Genomic DNA, 21320 nt, shown 5'->3' on the forward strand with positions numbered 1-21320 from the left:
ACAAATATGCCAATGTATGGTCATGTGCATTATATGGGACCGACCGACTTCAAACTAGGCGTTCACATCGGCAAGGACTCGAGGTAGTGCGGTACCCACCGCCAAGTTTTAATCTCTCTCTCTCTCTCTCTCTCTGACGTACGACAAAGTATGTATGTCTTAAGTGGTTAAGTAGTTCACATGGATGGAAACTTACAGGCATCATGTTCACACTGAAGCAGGACGTTTTAGGCTAGAATCAGTCAAACGGGACGCTAAATAAACGAACCTGATTGATATGGAAGAGTGCATTAGAAAATAAATGGAAAGAAAGGACCAAGAGGAACCAGCCGTGGTTGACTGGTCACCCCCCCAAGCCATGCTGTGTGTGGTCCGATAGTGTTGCTAAACTTGCTATAGATACCATATGATGGGATGAGTCCATATCTGGTAGTTGTCTCTAAAAGTGGTGTGTGTGTGTGTGTGTGTGTGGTCCTCCTGAGGTGGTTACAGTTACAGTAAAGCGTTGGAGTGTGCCGTTAATGCCTGCTGTACCATCTCCACATGTTTATTTCACACTATTTCACACTATTTGCGCGCGTGCGGATACAGCATCGCGTATGAAAGGTCGGCAGTGATATTACAAAACTGTCTTCCAACACATTCCTGGTATTCCACTCCTCACATGGCATGTTACTGCAAACCGGACAGGGTGGGACAGATGGAAGGACGGACGAATGGAAAAAGGATTAGATGGATGAAGGGAGGGGAGAGAATGATGCCAGAGGGAACGAGGGAAGAGGTACAGTGCGAAATGGAAGGGGAAAACATGAAAGAAACATGAAATAAATGAATTAGAGGGGCCGTGGTAGACTGCGTGAGAAAGGGAGACGGTCAATGCAGAGGAAGACAAACTAAAGCAAAAAAATAAAAGAGAGAGAGAGCGAGAGAACGTAGGATTTCTGTGCATGTGTGAGTCTCCAGACAGACAGAGAGAGGGGTGGGGAGAGGTCAGAAACCGTATACTCCTGAGAACAGTGGTTTGAGTTCACGAGGGGAGACGCAACACAGGCCCCCCGAAAAAGGTGTACATAGTTGAGTTACACTATCAGCACCCTTTAGTGGACAAATCTGCAGACAGAGAGCCATACATAAATACACATACACAGTAGGGGTAACAGTTCATCAAACTAATCAATTTAATAGTTTATAAAAAATTACCGATTTTAATTTAAATAAATGTTCTTGTCATAGCCAACGAAAAATAGCAAATAGTGGACAATAGTGAAAATAGCAATGTACAATGTCATAACGCCATGTGACATTATAGATTGGCTATTTTAGCCATTTTTGCACCACACTGTGTACGATAAAGTATAAAACAGAGCTTAAGTGGTTATTAATAATAGATATTTTAAAAAATCTATTAGAGTTGTTTCACATAAACTCACTGATATAGAAAAGACAAGATTAATTGAATAAAAGCTAAGACGATGAATCATAGTTTGTTAGTTGCAGCCCTAATACACCGACAGACAATTGTCTCAAATCGGTTTGCAGCTCAACTACAAATACTGATACAGCTTAATTTATAATCCACACATACACACACACACACACACACTGAAGAGATGTGTGGTAGAGTTTGCTGCAAAATATGAATCAATTTCAATGTCATTTTGAAACACAAAAAAAGAAACCAACAGTTGGATGACAGAAAGAATTTGTCGTGATGACGAGCTGTAGCCAAAAAGGATTACTTTTCTACCAGAGTATGTCTTGGGTACAGAGGACATGCAGCAGTTTTTCATCAGATCTTGCACCACAAACTGCAGTGAGTAGAGTACACACAGACAACACAGAGAGGACAAACCATACAGTGCAAACAAACAACCCATGAGAGAAGTGAGAGGGACAGAGACGGGTTAATTTTTATAAAGGCTAAAAGCTAAATTAAGGAGCGAGCGACAGACAGAGAGAGAGACACACACACACACACACACACACATAGATAGACAGATTGATAAACAGTACATTGGCAAAACAAATGTTATTGTCCTGTCAATAAATCCTATTTGAATTTAAGAGAGAAAAGTACAGTAGAGAGAAAATCATACAAAATGGTGCCAGTAAGCAAAGTAAGTAAGTCACTAGTAAAGATGTAAATAGACAGATGCAACAACAAAGTGATTGAGATGAAAGTAGTGAAAAGTCAAAGATGTCATTCCTACCAGCAAAAGGGATGGATAAGCCAGGCACTGCAACCCCAATCAGAGAGGATGGTAATGTGTGCATGGTCTCTAAAAGTGTGTGAGTGTGTGTGTGTGTGTGTGTGTGTGTGTGTGTGTGTGTGTGTGTGTGTGTGTGTGTGTGTGTGTGTGTGTGTGTGTGTGTGTGTGTGTGTGTGTGTGCGCGGTGCCCCAGTTTATGACCCCTCCTACAAGTCTTGTCACCTGAGCCAGGTAGAGTGGCATTCCACAATGCCATAGGGACAGAGAGAGAGAGAGAGAGAGAGAGAGAGAGAGAGAGAGAGAGTATTGTGCATGTATACAACAAAGTGCATTCCCAGTCAAAGGACTGATACTATGATGTCATTTATTGTGGGTAAAAGTGTGTGCGTAAGAGAAAAGTGTCCATTGAATACAAAAAATGACCTGTCTCACCATTATGTCACTCTCTATGTCTTAAAGGACCATACCAGCATTATGGAAATGGGAAAATGACATGGCTCCTCCACCAAAGAATTCCCATCACGACATAGAAGTCATAGACAACTGAATTTTGTTTGTTAATCTTTTCTGCAGAGACTATTCAGCTAAACTTTTAAAATTAATCCATGCTTTCAACTGCTTTCAACTTAAAACACGACAAATTAACTTTGACAAAAAATAAAGGCAACATAAAGTTCACTGTGTTTGATTATCGAGGTCAAGCTACGTTACACTGTTTGGAAAACGGTTGGCAGTATTATAAAGTATACATGACTTGTAGGAAATTGATAAACACCGGTATAGTCCTTCAAACAATCAGGAGCCAGGAGGTGGAACACACACTATTCATAAGATACTGAATGAATTCAGCCCCCTCTCTCTCACACAGAGTTTTGGCAGAAAACATGAAACAGAGCAGCTCAATAAAACTCTGCCATAAAAGTACAGAGTATATTAACAAGACTTCTAATTGCTGCCATTAATCAGACCTGGCAACCTGGCATTCTGTGTCTGTGTGCTTCTCATTAAGAAGATTCAGAGGTTATCCACAGGTTAACTGCAACTCCTCCTAATGAACTACCTTTACTTAATGCTTGCCAAGTCAGCCCCACTCACTGTTTGCCGCTAGCAGAAACACAGTGGCTGCAGAAGTTCATGATTCATCGGCCCACACAGCAGTATGCTGAGTGCTAACACCTGTCATTGTTTGCTCTGCCATGCTTGGAGTACCGGACTGGTGTGGTTTGATAAGTACATGGAGGGACAAGTAGCAGAAAGTTTGAAGCATCACAAGAAAGCTTTTTAAAGTCAATCAAGTATGGTTGTATTTAACTGACAATATACCAGGTAGTCATTCATCTACAAATGCTAGTTATCATTTGTATTCCCCTACTTGGGGTACTAGTTGGGTGGAGTTCGACAAATGTATACAAAAAGTTAATTGCGCAGCATAATAGAAAAGCAATATGGATAGGTTTTTCATGACAAAGGGATGTTATAAACAGCCATGGAAACACTTTTGTTGAATAAATATTGACATTGAGGCTTTTCCTGCTGTCATCTTGTCCAATAGTACTTTTCTTTCCTGATGTGTTTAGTGTTACCAGTTACCACATTTATTTTTTGAGAAATGTGCTTCAAATTCCATTGACACTTGGATGCATCATAGTCCACCCATTTGGCACTCGATTCAAGATAAAACAAACATGCAAAGCCACTGTTGGCCACATATACCGATTGATATCTGATTGACTTAGAAATAGAAGAGAAAGCAGCTGTGCAGCGTGTTGAATCTATGCCACATTCAGCCATCTAGCCTGCCATGCTGGATGTTTTAATTGGCTGCAGCTGCAGAACGCCAGGGCAAATTGACAGTAAAAGCCCTGCGTTTGACACAGGGCTGTATTCTGCTTGGATAGACTGGTCCCGATGCCAGCTGTGTGCCACAGCACAGAGCCAAAATGGAGCCTGTTTTCACCCCATGTCTACTTGCGCTGGGCAATGGATCAAGTTATCCGTTTTATGTATTTTAATGAATAATATGAAAATTCAATAGAGATGTTGAAAATATTCTTTCAACAGGGTATGGGGAAAATAATCCACCAAAATCATTTCCCCTCTCCCTCTCTCTCTATGTTGCTTCAACTTTAACAAGTCTGATGTCAGCAGTATGGCAGTAAATTGTTCAACAGTGTGGAAGTTTAGCGAAAACATGACAATATTGAGACTGATGTAAAATTGTACAATAACATTAACACTTATCAGCTAGTTTGTCCAAAACCGTATTGTGAATGACAAAGAGCAGAGGAAATGTGCATGTGTGTAAGGTTGCACGCCGGGTTGTTAAACTAAACACTTCAGTTCAGATCTAAAGTCTGGAGAAAACAACTTCCCCCCCACCAAACCTGACACTTCCTCTTCGCACAGGAAGTAGCCTATTCTCCCGTTTCCTTCCATTACAGGAAGTAAGCCGACCAAGGAGTACAGACACGCCTGACCCCTAACTTGGTGTCTGTGCGTGTGTCTGAGTGCGTTAACCTTTTGTGTGTGTGTGTGTGTGTGTGTGTGTGTAAGTAAGTAATACTGAGGCTGTCTTCTATGAGCCAAAGGCTTCCCGTCTCTGGCATTCAGAACAGGAAGGAATACTTAATCACAGTGAATGTTTTATGTTGTTCATACATTCTAGAAGACTCCACTTCGTATGGAATATACATTTACATCCTGCTTCTCACAGCTACTTAACATTCTGCTGCTCAGTCCACATGCTAGCTTTCTATACTCTAAAGAACAATTCTATTCATGGTAGAGAGCCTGGAATGTGTGTGTGCACATACAATATGTAGACACACACTGCATTTAAGCCACCTGCACGACACATAATGAAACCCAATGACCAATGAAAACCTGTCTCACACAGTGGGAGACTGACAGGTACGTGGACAGAAATGCAGGTGGATGTACACAGTAAAGTTTGATTCCAAAGACTGCACAAATATGGACAATGGAAGGAGGACAGGTAGGTTAACATAAGTTCTGGGAGAGGTCTCTGGATTTAGGTAGGGTTGCCTCTCTCTTTCCCTCAGTCTGTCTGATGGCTTCCCTTTAACCCCTTCATTTCCTTTGTAGTACCAGTGTGTGTGTGTGTGTGTGTGTGTGTGTGTGTGTGTGTGTGTGTGTGTGTACCAGCCTGGCTTTGCCGCCTGTCTCCATCTCTTTAGCTACAAGGGGCTCAGGCGGGCAGACAACGTGACGCACGCACGCACACGCACACACACACACACACACAGTATGGCATTTATACACAAAGATAAAAGGACTCTGGCGTGTTAGAGCATGCAGGTAAGAAGACACATGACTCTCAAACACACACACACGCACATACAAAGTGGCATACACAAACATAAGAAACCCACAACAAGAGCTATAATGAAGTCATAAAAACAGTAGTTCAGAGAGAGGGGCTGAGGGGTTCGTCTGAGGGGGTCAAAGTAAAACCAGATGTGTTGCTTGTCACACACAGACGCACACACACACACGCACACACACACACACACACACACACACACACACACACACACACACACACACACACACACACACACACACACACACACACACACACACACACACACACACACACACACACACACACACACACACACACACACACACACACACACACACACACACACACACACACACACACACACACACCTGTAGCCTACAGTGCATGTGGATTTTCTGTACCGGCCGCAGCCCGCAGGTAAAGAAAGAATATCTCTAACGTCTGTCACATACAACTATCTTACTTTCACCTATCTATATCCTGTACTTGACAGCAAAATATCAAATGCAGCCAAAGCCTTACAGATACTCTTCAGTGAAGTGAAGTACTATTAGAATCTGTGCAATTATACTCTGCTGCATTCCAAGTCTCCACCTGCTAGGCAACCTTTTCATCCGTTTATTAATCATAACTGTACCCCATTTGGGAGTATGCTTAGGTAGGTATGAGTGAGTGTAATAGGGGGTCAATTACATATTGGTAAAAAATATCTGATCTCATTAAGATTCCTAATAATCGGTACCAGCTCTGAAAATCACACCCTAACCCTAATTCTAGTGTGTAACTCTAAATCCAAACCCAATTGGTAAGATAGTGATGATTGCATGGTGGTGAATTGAGGGTTCACATCCTGCATTCTTCAGGGCTCTATTAGGTAGAACTGTCCTTAGGGACTTTCTCTCTGGTTGACTTAATTGTCAAACAGATCACTTGGGCTCTCCACTATATTTGGGGTCTAGTGAAGGTGATAATGACAGGACACTTTCCTCTTCTGCTATCTGATGCTGGGGAACTGATGGCCACATCAGGACCCCAATGTCAGCATTGACAGCTTAAAGCCAATATGGCTGTTGACACGCACTGCTTTAAGTAGGGCAGTCTCTCTCCATTAAAAACAAGTCCTTAAAGTAAAAAACAAACAAACACCACATGCACACACACCTTTAACCCAGACGCGCATGTGTGTGTGTGTGTGTGTGTGTGTGTGTGTGTGTGTGTGTGTGTGTGTGTGTGTGCGCGCGCGCACACTCGCTCCGATTGTGTGGTCCTCAGCACATCCTTCCATTGTTGTGGCCCTCAGAGGGAGGTAGCTCTCATGCCATTGTTTTACTGCTCACCACATTCTTTCTAACCACTAGCAAACAAACAGGCACACATACAGTACAGTACATCACACACTAAACATGAAGTACAAATAGGTTTGTCCTAGCTGGATTGAGGTGACAGGAGAGATTAGATCGTCAGCCAATGGCATTTTTGTTTATTGAAGTTACTGCGTCATCTCTGTTTCTCTTGGATCAATTGCCAATGATATCATCATATATTTATACTCTGAAAGGGAGATTGGCCTGCACTGACTGCACTCATTAGCTATATCCGAGTTCATTAAGTAGAAAATGTCATTGATGTGCTGCAAGCAAGTTATTTGTTTAAAAATGTTACCATTGACAAGTTGGTGTCTTTGAAGTAAAACGTTCTTAAACATGACTGATTCATTCAGAAACATGTGTACATGCATACAATTGGCCATTTCTCAGTGCGTTAAAAACCTCCAGCTGAAGCTTTGTTAACTGTCTTCCAGTAGCACCAAGTGGATTTTAGCAATAAAACCCCATTTTGTAGAGACTGTTGTCGTGCAGCTGTGTGCTGAAAGAATGTCCTGGAATGAGTAAACACAGCAGGAGAATACGACAACTCCAGCTGGGAGGAAGACACAACAATACAACCACACGAACAGACACACAGCCCGAGGTGAGTGTGTACAGAACAGTGTGTGTGTGTGGTTGTACTGTCTCTCCTCGTGTGTATGTGCTAGTTGAATCATTAACAGCATGTCTCTGAAACAGATCCACTGAGTAAACAACCAAAAGAAGATCAGAGCTCCAAGGTCAGCTACTAGCAGGGCTGCACCATCAACTGTGGTATTACAGTACCAACATTTCTGTGTTAACACTTCGTATTTTCGTTATCTTCTTCATATGCAGGTGTTTTGTCTCGTTGCGTAGGGGGCTGGAACTTGTAACAACTTTGTTGCGTTGCCTCGGATTGTCGCAACAACACTACTTTGTTCTTGTACAACTATTTTTGGTGGTGTCATTCTCCAACACCGGCAGATACGTACAGTACCAGCCTAATACATTATTGCTACTTTAAGAAAAAAATATGTGACCGACTACACTGCAACATTTATGATGTACATATTGTACTCTCTCATATTGCGATGTAATTTATGATGTCAATACTGGATATCCCTCGGCGCTAGCTACTAGTTCAGTATAAGCGTGATATGGGTGGGCAAGGATCATAGAGAAACAAGCATGAAATGTGATTGTGAATTTGATCTGGAAAGTAATTTGGGACAATGGCTTACATGGGAACAAGGCTATTCACAAAGTACATGGGTGACCGGATCTGGAACATACACGCCTCCTAAGTTCATTGCTCACCCCTACACAACACGCATAGAAAACAAATACAAGTTTTAAAAAAAACTAGGACAGCTGATTCTGCACTATACGTGGATTCCATGTCACTCACACAGACATATTTATAGCCTAGTTTTTGTAAAAGCATACAAAGGGATATAATAGAGGCAGGTGACTCAGCAATAGGCTTATGCGTGGATTGCATGTCAGTGTACCACAGTGAGGGTTTCACAAACACACACAACTGAATTCCTCCATTTACCGTATGCCCTGCCTTATGAAGGCACACACAACAAAATACTCATTTTATCCATGTGTAACTAAAAAAAGAGTGTAACCAAATACACATAAAATGTGTACACTCTCTGAGTTAAATGAACACTGTGTACAAAAACTAAAAAATAGCACAGGTGATTCAGCATTGGAATATATGACAAAGTACCTCACACGTAGTCCAGGTGGTTCCTACCTCATTCGGGTCTCTGCGGCCCACCACAGAGAACCACATGTTGTAGCCTGGCTCCCTGTTGCTGTGTAGCCAGTACACTCCACGGCGCTCACACACACACACACACACACACACACAAACTTGCTCACTACGCCAGCACCTTGAAACCTCCACCACAACCCACACTTCCTTTCGTCCAGTGGAGAAACCAAAACACGCAGTCCTCCCGCCCGTCCCCCGAAAAAAAGGGGGGGGAAAGTTTTTAAAATCCACTAGTCACAGCAGGGAGGAGGAGCAGAACTAACAACCAGTCGTGTTGGTGTAGTAGGCCTAGTACATCTGCAAGTACTACCACTACAACTGGGCTGTCCGGTCCTCCGCTTCCTCTCGCCGCCTCACACGCCCACAGTAGCTATTATCCACGGGCGGCAGGGGTGGGAATCCCAGAGCTGGAGCTGATCCCAGGCCAGTTTGACGTGTGCTGACGAGCCAAAACAAACTCATTAATAATTTACACTGCGCTGAGATGGCGCTCTCTCCCGGCTCTCTCTCTCTCTCACAGGAAAACGAAGAAAAAAACAAATTCCGTACAAAAATTGAGAGAGAGACAGAGAAGTCTGAGTTGAGGCAGAGAGGTCTGTTCCAGTGAGGTGTGGGGTTCAGATAGGCTGCCTACAGTCTACAGCTCCACCAGGCAAATAACAGCCCACGCTGTGCTCCAGCAAGGAAATACCAGCCAGCCACACACACACACACACACACACACACACACACACACACACACACACACACACACACACACACACACACACACACACACACACACACACACACACACACACACACACACACACACACACACACACACACACACACACACACACACACCTTAAACACTCACGTACACACACCCGCTTACAGAATGTGCACGCACATGCGTAATCATACACACACACTTGCGCACTCACTCACACACACACACACACACGCACACACACATACACACACAGTTACATAATAATGGAGCAGGGCAGAGAGTTAAGCTGGCTAGGTGAGACAGGTTTGGCTGTCTGGGAAGACCAACAGCTGTGTGTGAATGAGACACTGTCTGTCTGTCTGTCTGTCCATCCCACTGCTCACCAGCCCTCTCTCTCTCTCCAACGAGTCTCTCCCGCCGAGCAGTTTCCCCCTTTCTGATCCTTGTACCTTTTGCCAGTCTCTCGCATGCACACACGTGCACACATACACACACACAGGGCTGTGCTTTGAAAATAAACAGTACAGCAAAGCCCTACTAGCCCCTCTCCTCCTTCTCTACTATCTCTCCTTCCACCCCTTATGCTTTATTTCTCACTCTCACACACTTTGCTCCTATTGATTTGTGAGAAGTTAAATAACTATTAATCTGGGTCCATTTAAGAACGAAGCACTGTTCTCATGAACACAGACAGGAAGAACAGCAGGAAACACAGAGAGAGAGAGAGAGAGAGAGAGAGAGAGAAGAGAGAGAGAGAGAGAGAGAGAGAGAGAGAGAGAGAGAGAGAGAGAGAGAGAGAGAGAGACAGAGACAGAGACAGAGACAGAGACAGAGACAGCGAGAGAGAGAGAGAGAGAGAGAGAGAGAGAGAGAGAGAGAGAGAGACAGAGAGACAGAGAGAGAGACACTCTCACACACAGTTTTGCACTTTGGCTGTGTTTCACCTCAGTAGACAGAAACATTCAACACAGACAGACATTCCAAAAACACCACCACACGTATACTGTACGTGTGGTGCAAGTGCATGCGCACGAATGTGGAAGGAATAGCTGACAGACAGCTGTGGACATGTCGGAGTGGGGACACTTGACAGCTTCTTCAATGTCACATATTTCAATGTCACACTTTCCCCCCCATCTTACCTCTTTGTGTTCCTTTTCAGGTAAAAACACATCAGCCTTCTTTCTCTTTGTCATGTTAAATCATTGGCAGGGCATTGGCACCAGTGTTGGGCAGGTTATAATAGTCCACACACATACATACATGCATGCACGCGCACGCCCCACACATCCCCCCCCCCCCCACACACACACACACACACACACAAACACACAGCAATAGCTGTATGCTTTGTGGCTGCAAAAAATGTTCACCACAACTTGACTCCTAAACACAGCTCCTTGCTATTCTCCATCTATTTATTCACACACCACACATGGCGACAAGCTGCTCTCCGAGGACCACAGAAACACTGTTAAGATTAGAACCCCTGAGTTAAACAGAACGTAAACATAACATAATGGTGTATCATGGAGGGTGCAAGCTTACAGTGAAAGGACTGTCGCTTTTTTTGTAAGGACGGATCCACACTGGATCTACCTGAGCGACACAACTTTGGACGTCACAGCGTGTTGTGTTCGTCCGGCCCACAAACCAATTTCTTTGTAACATCAATGCAGCCAGACATATCGTTTTGTTTCTTTTTTTCTCTGCCTGGGAGATGTTGCGTGAGTCTTGTGCGGTGATGTGAGACAGCAGGAACTGACTCCGGTTCAAAACAGAGGAGTTTCAATAGCTTGTTCCATTGGCTCAACGCCTCCGAGTGAAAATCACTCACAGCACAAACAAGACAGGACACACACGGGAGTGGGGGAGTGTCTTTGCTGCACTCGACTGCATCTCGATGCACTCAAAGATAAGAGGAGGCTTATTTTTGGATTTCTTGTCAGCGTCAGGTGTCGTTTTTGCCGTTCTGTTTTGCAGCGCAAAACAATTTAACTAATATCATTAGGCAGAAGCTTTGTTCGTGAACAAAAATAAAACGTTTTTTCGTGTTTGGGGTGATAGAGAGTTCACCTTTTTCACACACACACACACACACACATACACACACATACACACACTTTCCTACCTTGGCGGCCACGATGCTGAGGCCCATGCCATTGTGTTTCTTCAGGGTTACCGTGACGACTTCCGGCTCCTTCCTCATTGGCTGTAATTGACAGGAAGACAGGACAAGAAGGTGTGTGAGTACCTGCAACTCCTCGCCTGCGTGCACGTGTGAGATCGAGCAAGTATATGTGTGTGTGTATGTCAGTATTATCAGCTTTTAAGCTCCTAAAAATGATAACGAAAACAAAAACACAGCCAAAACAAAGTCCTAAAATCAACTTTGTTGAAAGATCTGAGAAGTTTTCTGGGCTGTCTGACCGCCTGCCTGACTCTCTGAAACACTCCCAGAGCTAAATGAGGCTGCAGGGAGACCGAGGCATGGATAGAGGGAGGGAGGGTGGGAGGTGGAGTGGAGGTGGGGGGGGGGGGGGCAGGCGCGGAGGAGTCGTTTTGGAGAGACCGCAGAGGAACCCTGTGGTCGCTGGAGACAAGTCAAGAATGAAAGCCACATGGCCCTCTGCACGCACGTACATGTATACACACACACACACACACACACACACAGGCGCGTGTGTGCGCTCATTTAGGCAGGGTTGGGCGACTGGGTGGGGAAAGAGGAGGAGGAATGAAGGGTGGAGAGAATGAGACGGGGAGAGGGAGGGAGAGAGAGAATCATAGAAAGCGACAGATAGAGAGCAAAAGACAGAGCGAATATTCAAAACCTTCCACACCAAGGGAACTAGAGTTTGTCATCTGTATTTGTGCGTATGCACGCTTGCGTGAGTGTGTGTGTGTGTGTGTGTGTGTGTGTGTGTGTGTGTGTGTGTGTGTGTGTGTGTGTGTGTGTGTGTGTGTGTGTGTGTGTGTGTGTGTGTGTGTGTGTGTGTGTGTTTGTTTGTTTGTTTACATGCCATATGAGTTTCATAGTTGAGTGAGCATGCCATAGTTGCGGTGCTGGTGTGATTGTGTGATGTGGAATTGAAAAACTAGTTGGTCCTGAATGCCACAGCAATGAGGTCAGTGTGTAACGTGGGGCAGACACACACACAAACACAAATTATACACAACATTCAACTACAACTACTGTACATGTCAACTAGCGACTTACTGAGACATTTGGATAAAAACACATTTGTCATAGTGCCGCTTTAATCACTTATTCTGAAATTAATTTTAAAAATACTTTAATTAAAAAATAAAATCTGCTATTTTTCGAAAATGGTTTGGCATTTTTCTAGTTTCTTTAAAACAATTAACATGGCCTTGTTTAGAGTTTTGTCTACATCTCAAGTTAGGTTTGATTTAGTCTAACGTGGTCAGACCCATCGTTTCAAGCCATCAATTCCAGCAACGTAGGGTCTGAAACAAAAATCAACACGTCCGGGTTTTACCAGAGAAAAACTCAGGTAAATCTACGATTGGCTGGGCTGTAACAGTAAGGCTGTGGTTGGTCTAACGACATCCAATATATCAATGAAGTTGAAATATTTAATGTAAAAAATATCTAAATAATTTACTTTTTTTTTTACAAACAACAAAACAAGCTTTGAGGGGCTGCATCTCTCCTGACTGTGTCTTATTCATAGGGGCTCTGTGCTTTGCTGCGTCTCTCTGTCTCACGACACGAGCCAACCTCCAGGAGGTACAAATACCTCTGTAATCCCCCTCTGAGTGACCATAAACACATACTATCGCCAGAAATGTTAAAACCTTGTGACAAATTTCCCACAGCGCGTCGGAAGGGATATCTAGGTATTAAACAACAGCTTCTATCCCTGGTTGTACACTGCTTCAGTGCCTTGAGTGGAGCCGCTGTGTTGCAAGAAATACTAATTTATCAGATTACTGAGATAATGAATGGGCAACTGTCAGTCCTAAGTTTTTTTGGACAGGCCAGACGAAAAACGTTCTGATGTCTGATGGGACTATTTTTGAAGCATGTTCAAAAATAGCCTTAATTGTCTGGCTACTGCGAGACTAGGTTTGATTGGTTTCCAGTGCTCCACACCTACAGGCTTACCGGATTAGTGGTATGAATTTCAGCCACTCACTATGGAGAACTCCATCTTCAGGAAAACAATGCTGTTGTTGGCTGTCTGACACACTTCCAATGACCAGATTTACTTGTCATTTCCCAAGACCAGACAACTCTGGTTTACCATAATAACCCCCAATTAAAATGACGAGTGCAGCAATCTGCATTTTTCTGTGGCAAAGAGACATCAGAGTCTAATGTGTATAGGGACACATTTTAATATCAACTGTAAATATAATTCAGCTAAACCATTCACAAAGGGGGATTTAATGTGAACATTTCAAATTTTCTGGTATGGCATAGATGTATCTTGTCTGTTGTGTGCACATCGTGCCTCACTGCTCCCACCTTTCATCTTTGGGATCGGTCAAATCCTGAACTTAAACCTTCTGTGTATGTGTGGGTGTCTTCTTAAGTTTGTCACATTGAAGAAACGTGTCTCATTGAATTAATTAGAACTGAAAGTGAATAGACCCTAACCATCTCTGTCGTTTTCCCATGCAATCCAACTTCATTTTCCGACGTGAAAAGAGTGCAGTATGTTAATCGCGGATGCACAAGGCTGCAGCTGCAGTCAAGTGCTACTTTGCAGTACAAGCCGGCATCCACTAGTGTCTCAATGAATGGGACGCTGTTGTAGTTAAGAGAAGGGATTGTATTATAGCAGCCCCATACCATATACCACGTCCATTCACCCTATAGCCTTACTATTTTAACCCTGTAGTCTTGGGGGATGGAACTAAAGACGGAGTGTTGCCTTTTTTGGCAAGGTCCAAATGAGAACTTTAGCCTTGCCCTGGGACTCAGGCTCATTAACGCACACTGCAGCTCGTTGTTTGGAGACATACCAAATGCAGACCTGTGACCCCGAGCAGCCAGCGAACAGTACAAGGACACTTGTGGCCAGCACAGAGCAGAATGTAGTACCATTTAAAGTCTGTGTGAGAGCCTACAATGCTGCTAGTGTCTAGTTAGTGTGCCAGCATGGCGATGAACGGTGTCAGTGCATGCTGTACACAAGAGAATCCTGAGTGTCGATCTAACTCTGAGAGGGTACAAAATGGAACCTAATGGACACGTACGGGCGCATTTGGTTCCATTTGTACTCTCTCTGAGTTACAAATGGATAATTAACTGAGGATTTTACTGTGTAGAGCACAGTGAAACACAGTGGAGCTACGAGGCTACTAGCTGGGGGTCACCGGTGGTAGTCGTCTGGCACCTTTCCAGGCGCTATTAATCATGGCTGTGTGTGTGTGTGTGTGTGTGTGTGTGTGTGTGTGTGTGTGTGTGTGTGTGTGTGTGTGTGTGTGTGTGTGTGTTTTGTCTGTCTTGTGTCGAGACTGCAGCCATGAAATAGTAGAACTGGGATAAACAGGCCAATTACGGAGGAAGTGGCTGTGTGTGTGTGTGTGTGTGTGTGTGTGTGTGTGTGTGTGTGTGTGTGTGTGTGTGTGTATATTATGGTGAACAGAGGCCTATCATTTAAAGCTCTCTGCGCACTAACTACCCTCAGTGTTGATTAAACTCTCTGTGTGTGTGTGTGTGTACGTGCATGTACATTTGCTTGCGTAGGGGCGTGCGTGTAGAGATGGTATATGGTAGCATTTATGTTTGTGGGATTATGTACAGCATGTGCGATTGAGTTTTTGAATGCATGTATGTGTTATGTACTGTATGTAGGAGTGGCTGTGTGTAAGACAATGTGTATGTGTGCGCGCACGTGCATTTGAGTAAGTGTGTGGTCCTGCAGTCAAAGATGGTGATTACAGTGACTTCAGAAGAGGCACACACACACACACAGACACACACACACACACACACACTGAGTAGGAGCTCGCGCACGATCATAGATCATAGAGTAGGCGTCACATGGAGCGTGGTGTACACACCCACAACACACTGTTCCTCAAACAAACTCAACCACAAGGTACAAAAACATCAAAGCAACTCTTTAGTTCAGACCCATTATACCAAGTCAAACCAAACCATGTACAATTATCATTTCATTCACACAACCAAATTATGTGTTTGGGTTGCTAGCTGCGTGGAAATTAACAAAAACATGCCACTCTATCCTTCTTTACTTTTTAACTATTTATGCGCTTTCCTCGATAGTACAAGGGACCGCAATGGAAACAAGCCCCAGGCTTTACATTTTTTTTTTTTACTGTAACGTTTCAGACTGTTAAATTAAGTATTCAATCAATTAATTCCCCTTTTCTTCATTTGGGTTGAGTTCAACCACCTAAGCACTATTTTATACATTCAGACATTTTCAAAAAAGTTGTGAGCTTGTAAACACATGGAAATTAGTTATAGGAACCTTTTGACATGCCCAAAATAGGGATGCCAGGTTGAAAGTGGTTAAACTTCATAAGGGATAGTCTGAAGCTTGATGGCCAAAGGTTGGTCTATACAGTAGTAGAGTATGATCTACCATGTGTCAACATGGTCTGAACGCAGTCCAAGTCCTATCAGGTGCTAACTTTACCCTGGATGCCTTAGCATATGCACGCACACACTCATACCGAAAGTATGTGTGTGGCCAAAATAAAAGGTCAAAACATTGTGGGTTTTTATAGTGGGGAGCAGGCTGAGGTGACAAACTGAGTTCCAAACTATGGCGGACACATACGTGTACGGAACAACTCTTCTCTGAACTTGTACTGTATGTCTACGTGCTACTACCAAGTATGGGAGCATCTTTAGAAGTTGTCATGGCGGTTGTATGAGTGTGTGTGTGTGTGTGTGTGTGTGTGTGTGTGTGTGTGTGTGTGTGTGTGTGTGTGTGTGTGTGTGTGTGTGTGTGTGTGTTAGCTTTAAGTAACATACCAACTCTGAGTTGTCAGCGGCGGAGAAGTGACTGTCACACTCTGCTCCTTCAAAGTGAATGGTCCAAGTCCCAGGGGAGCGGTTGTGGGGCGTCAGGCGACAGAAACCTGTGGAGATCAAACGCACACTGTCACTGTTTAATACCTAGTCGCCATAAGGCTTGGGGGGTGCAACCATATCTTGAATATCTATAGGGTAATGTTGACAGGCTGCCCACCACTGCTTGGATTATTATTTACTAGACCATACCCGGTGAAAGGCGCAGGTGAAAGTAGTTGCAAAGTTGGGGTTAATGCACGTCCTGTCGCACGGTTTCTCCCCCGCACGCGTCCCGTCGTGGCGGGGGAGAATAGCAGTGCAATATATTTATTCTGTTATCATCATTTATTGTCATCATTCTTTGTTAGGTGTCATTGTTAAATTATTGGCTTATTCCATGCTGGTATTGATCTAATTAACAGCCTATAATAAAAGCAAAGGTGATTTTCAGAGTCTGGCACTGGGTGATCTCAGCAGCCTTGCTAAAACGGCTAAGCGATCTAGTGCCTGAAAAGGTTGCCAAACGCCGGTTAAATTAAGCATTCCGTCATAGATCTATGCAGGTAAGATAAAGGGCATATGCTTGATATACACAGGGCTGAATGGGCTACTGTACAAACAGTGTGGAGATACAGCTTTTGTCTCCATCTTCTTCCCTCCTCTCTCTCTCTCCCTAAATAAACATTGGTGATAAGGCTGGTAGCAGCTTATGTTACCTGTGACCTCTCTAAGGAACTATACATGCATTCCACTGACCTCACGTCAACCGAACACTGTCAAGTAACACATTGTGATTGGATGAGTAAGCACTAAGCAGCAGCAGGCCTGGAGCTTGGAAGCCAACATGACCAACAGTCTAATCAAACACGCAACAGTCAGTGAGCAGTGGTGGAAAAAGTACTCAATTTGTTTACTTAAGTAAAAGTATCAATACTGCAATGTCGAAATACTCTGTTACAAGTAAAAGTAATTGAGTAAAAGTACTCATTATGTAGAATGTCCCATTTCAAGTTTTCAAAGGTATAAAAATCTCTTGAAAATAGCAGATCTACAGGCTCACAATGCGTCGCATCGCGACGCATTGTGAGCTTGTAGATCTGCTATTTACACACTAAAATCCTCAGCGTTAATTCATGGAATGTACAAATTCACACTATCGGAGGTACAAATGTTACAAACATAACATTTTACTGTGTGTGTGTGTTTGTACCTCTCTGGATGAGGGGGTCCAGGAACTCCTGGAAACCGTTGGGGACGTTGCGCACCACGTCACAGGAGTAGCCGTCCTCGGGGAGCAGGAAGGGCAGCTGGAGGTCGGGGTCCTCCTCCAGTTGGACCTCTCTGCCGTCACTCCTCGCCAACTCGTCTGCCGTGTTCTCCGCCACCGCCACAACGTGGTCTATCAGCTCCTACACACACACACACGTTTAAAAATGACTATAACTATAATGACTTGACTATGACCAAAATACAAAGGAGGGCCAAGGTGATAAAATACAAAACTATTGCAAATGGCCAAATGCTCAGTTACAGTATCTACATTAATCCCAAGTGTTGAAATATCTATAATTTAGATTATGTTAACCCTGCAGTCAAGAACGTAGAACTTTTTTTTACCCCACTTTGAGAACCAATGTACTACTGAGTGCACTTACTGGAGGTATGTAAGGCTCATCGGGAGCACAGTGGTAGTTGGTCATGAGTGCGTTGAGCTGCAGCGAGTTGAGTTTGAAGCAAGTGTTATGGATGTTCTGCACATCCTGCATGGAATACTTATCCATGGTCAGCAGGGTGGTGGCCTGGGAGAGAGAGAGCGAAAAAATACAAAGTATATAAGAATAGCAGCATTTGACTACTTAAACCCTATACACTTCGTTGCTTGGGATCACCCAGGGGTCTATACTTGGTCCCCTCCTTTCTTCCCTCTACACCAAATGTCTTTCCCGAAAATAGCAGATCTACAAGCTCACGTTGTGCGCATTACGTTGTGAGCAGTATTTGCAGTAATTGATTCGCTGCATTAGCGGTCATTATTATGACATGCCTAAAATAGGGATGCTAAATATTTCCATTTTAAACTGTTTCTTCTTAAGTCTGTATAACACTGGATACACAGCTCAGACACCAAAACACTTCCTTCATCTGCTACGTGTTTCTCTGTCTGACATTCGTACAGTATAACCCAGTTTCAATATTCAGTCTCAAGTCACATTATCTTATTTCTAAGCAACTCTACACAGATTGACTTTGTTTCTCAGTTGTAGCCTTGATGTAACCAGTGTATCAGTCATACAAATGCTACATCAGCCAGCTGGGACAATGTGATAACTACTGACCGACAATGTAATGACCACTCAAAATGCAACAGAAATCTCTGTAACAGGCAGAGTCAATGACATGTAGTAAATCATATAACATGGTAAACAGATAATATAACATTTTAGAACTGGAACACAAATTGCACTTAGGATTTTGCTCTGTAGTAAGTTTGGCCTCAGAGATTATAACCAGGTAATAATGTGCTGTTCCTAAATAAGATACACTAGAAGAGTACATCCTCTTTGTTCACACAAAAACACTGGTAGACATGGTCACACTGTATGGTCATCTACAGTATGTACTGTATCAGTGCTACTAACACACTGTGCTGATTTGGGGAATATTTTGTACGACCAATGGAAGAATACACTTTGCCCTATGTAGAACAAACTCTATGTTTCTTAACTCCATGAAGAGTAGAAGTGTGCAGACTTTTACCATGCCAGACAATGTCAACTGTCCCTTTAAGAATGGTCATACAACTGGAAGATTATGAACTTTGGCATGGTGACAAACTTGAGAAATATGTCCGTAAATTCCAGTCTTTAGTTGTGATACATTAATCATAGATGGCTAATTACGCCTCACATTCTATACAAAGTAGCTTGACCAAGCTTTAGTGGTGAAGAAGAGTGATAAGAATGGTTGCTTTTTAGAATGTACAGAATCTAATATCTTATCATAACAAATTCAAAATAAATCGATCGACTTATGGGTAAAATGCCTCAGACACATAGACTCGCAAAATACTGAGTCGTTTAATGGCCACTATCGGTCAAATTTGCTCTGTCCCATCCCACTTCTGTGAGGCATCAATCCCTTAGGTCCTCGCTAAGGACTTAAAGGTTTACTTGCCGCCCTGCCGCTGCCTACCTGTACTATGCGGCTGAGGTGGCAGTCGGCGGCCAACTCCAGGCCTTGTTTCTCGGCCCAGGCCTCGATGTGGCTGAGCTGCTGTCTCAGGATGGCTCCCCAGTAGTGCGAGCAGAGGCCCGAGTCGGCTTCTGTCACCAGCTTGTTGAACAGCCACATGTTTATGAAGTGGAAGAGTTGGGAGAACAGCTGGATGGTCAGGGCGGCATTGACGCGACACCGACGGAGCAGCGACATGGCCCCCGTCAGGGTGTGGAGCACGTCCTCTGGGAGAGACCGAGAGGGAGAGGATGGTTCATTTCACTGCGTTGCAAATACATTGTGAAAACAATTTGGCGGCAAAACTATTTATGACAGCCATGCAAATACTGCATTATTAATTTGGACTGAATGTCTCTGTGTGTGTGTGTGTGTGTGTGTGTGTGTGTGTGTGTGTGTGTGTGTGTGTGTGTGTGTGTGTGTGTGTGTGTGTGTGTGTGTGTGTGTGTGTGTGTGTGTGTGTGTACCAATTTTGGGTCTTTGTGGGTTATGCTCCTCAGGGTCATCGAGGAAGGCAGGCATGTAATTGTTCAGGTCAGCTTGCAGACAGTGGACCAGGTACCTGAAGAGGGAAACACACATACAAACACACATTACAGTATGCAACGTTCAGAATTGTACCACGGATCCTAATATTTCTCCCATCTTGTTCTGTCCATTCCACTCATCTTCAGCTGCCAATTTGTCTGGCCATGAGTCGGACGTGAACTCACAATGTCACAACAACATGTTACACGCATGGTCTTCTAAAACGGAGGGCATTCTTCACCAATATAAATGTCTGACTCAGGCACTGATTCTGCCGGTAGCAGTGCGTTCAGAGTGGAGGGCTAAACCTTCCTTAATCATTTTCCACTTAGCTCGTTAGCATGATTGGTGTAATTTCCTATAGACCTACATGTGGTTCCCATTACCCCCTGACAGACCACTAGGAGACAGGAACAAGAACCTGACAGGACCAGACTGAACTGACGGCTCTCGTTTCACTCATTTTCTTAACTTTTTACTTCAAATATTTCTACAGGGGTTCATGAACCATCAAATACCTTAATTGTCTGCTCTTGGGACCCGTAGCCTGTGCCCTTCACTTAAGTTTTGGGAAAAGTGAAGTGCTGTTCTTGTAATGTATAAACAAATGTGACATATGAGATCCAGGTGGTATTATTTAATTCTATGTTCAGGCACATACTTTCGCACAATATCATTTGGCCTGTCTGTAGTTATCAATATTGAGAGCCAGGGGTGAGAAGGCTTGGACCCCCCAAGACAACAAAAGTTGGAACCTGAGAGAAGCTGATAAACTTCTATAAAGCCAGGAATCAATTATTGTAACGTGAAGTAACGCTCAGGCAGGTTATGTATTCCCTTCAGTACACATTTTTTTCAGCATTTTCGGTCTGATGCGATGACTGTCTGGAAAAGTACACACCGACATCTTGAGTCTTCAAGTCAGGGTTGGGGTTAGGGTCCACTTACTTGAAGGCCATCTGGACAAGGTGAGCCAGGATGTCCTGTGCATCCAGAGAGATGCGACTCAGGTCCTTGTCCTGTTTGATGAAGTTGAGGAGCTCGGAGGCGTTGGCCATCCAGAACGCCAGAGCCCCTGCAATGTTCTTCTGCTTCTGAAATGCACCAATCAGCGCCACACAAAACACAACACAGGGGAGGGGGGAGGCGGGAGTG

General features: G+C 43.8%; 1 protein-coding gene across 6 annotated transcripts in view; it reads right to left on the reverse strand.

Moving 5' to 3' along the window:
• afdna (afadin, adherens junction formation factor a) overlaps positions 1-21320 on the reverse strand; it is a 115135-nt gene that overhangs the window by 25556 nt on the left and 68259 nt on the right. For all 6 annotated transcript variants that reach the window (XM_084081672.1, XM_084081668.1, XM_084081669.1 and 3 more), the window contains 7 exons: positions 21114-21259; positions 20105-20199; positions 19599-19864; positions 18062-18205; positions 17617-17815; positions 16368-16474; positions 11517-11597 (listed from right to left, as the gene is read on the reverse strand). In XM_084081672.1, coding sequence (XP_083937798.1) covers positions 11517-11597; positions 16368-16474; positions 17617-17815; positions 18062-18205; positions 19599-19864; positions 20105-20199; positions 21114-21259 — 1038 coding nt within the window. The remainder of the gene's footprint in view (positions 1-11516; positions 11598-16367; positions 16475-17616; positions 17816-18061; positions 18206-19598; positions 19865-20104; positions 20200-21113; positions 21260-21320) is intronic.

The sequence above is a fragment of the Gymnoscopelus microlampas genome (genome assembly GCF_963454915.1).
Source record: "Gymnoscopelus microlampas genome assembly, chromosome: 16".
In the NCBI taxonomy this organism is placed as follows: domain Eukaryota; kingdom Metazoa; phylum Chordata; class Actinopteri; order Myctophiformes; family Myctophidae; genus Gymnoscopelus; species Gymnoscopelus microlampas.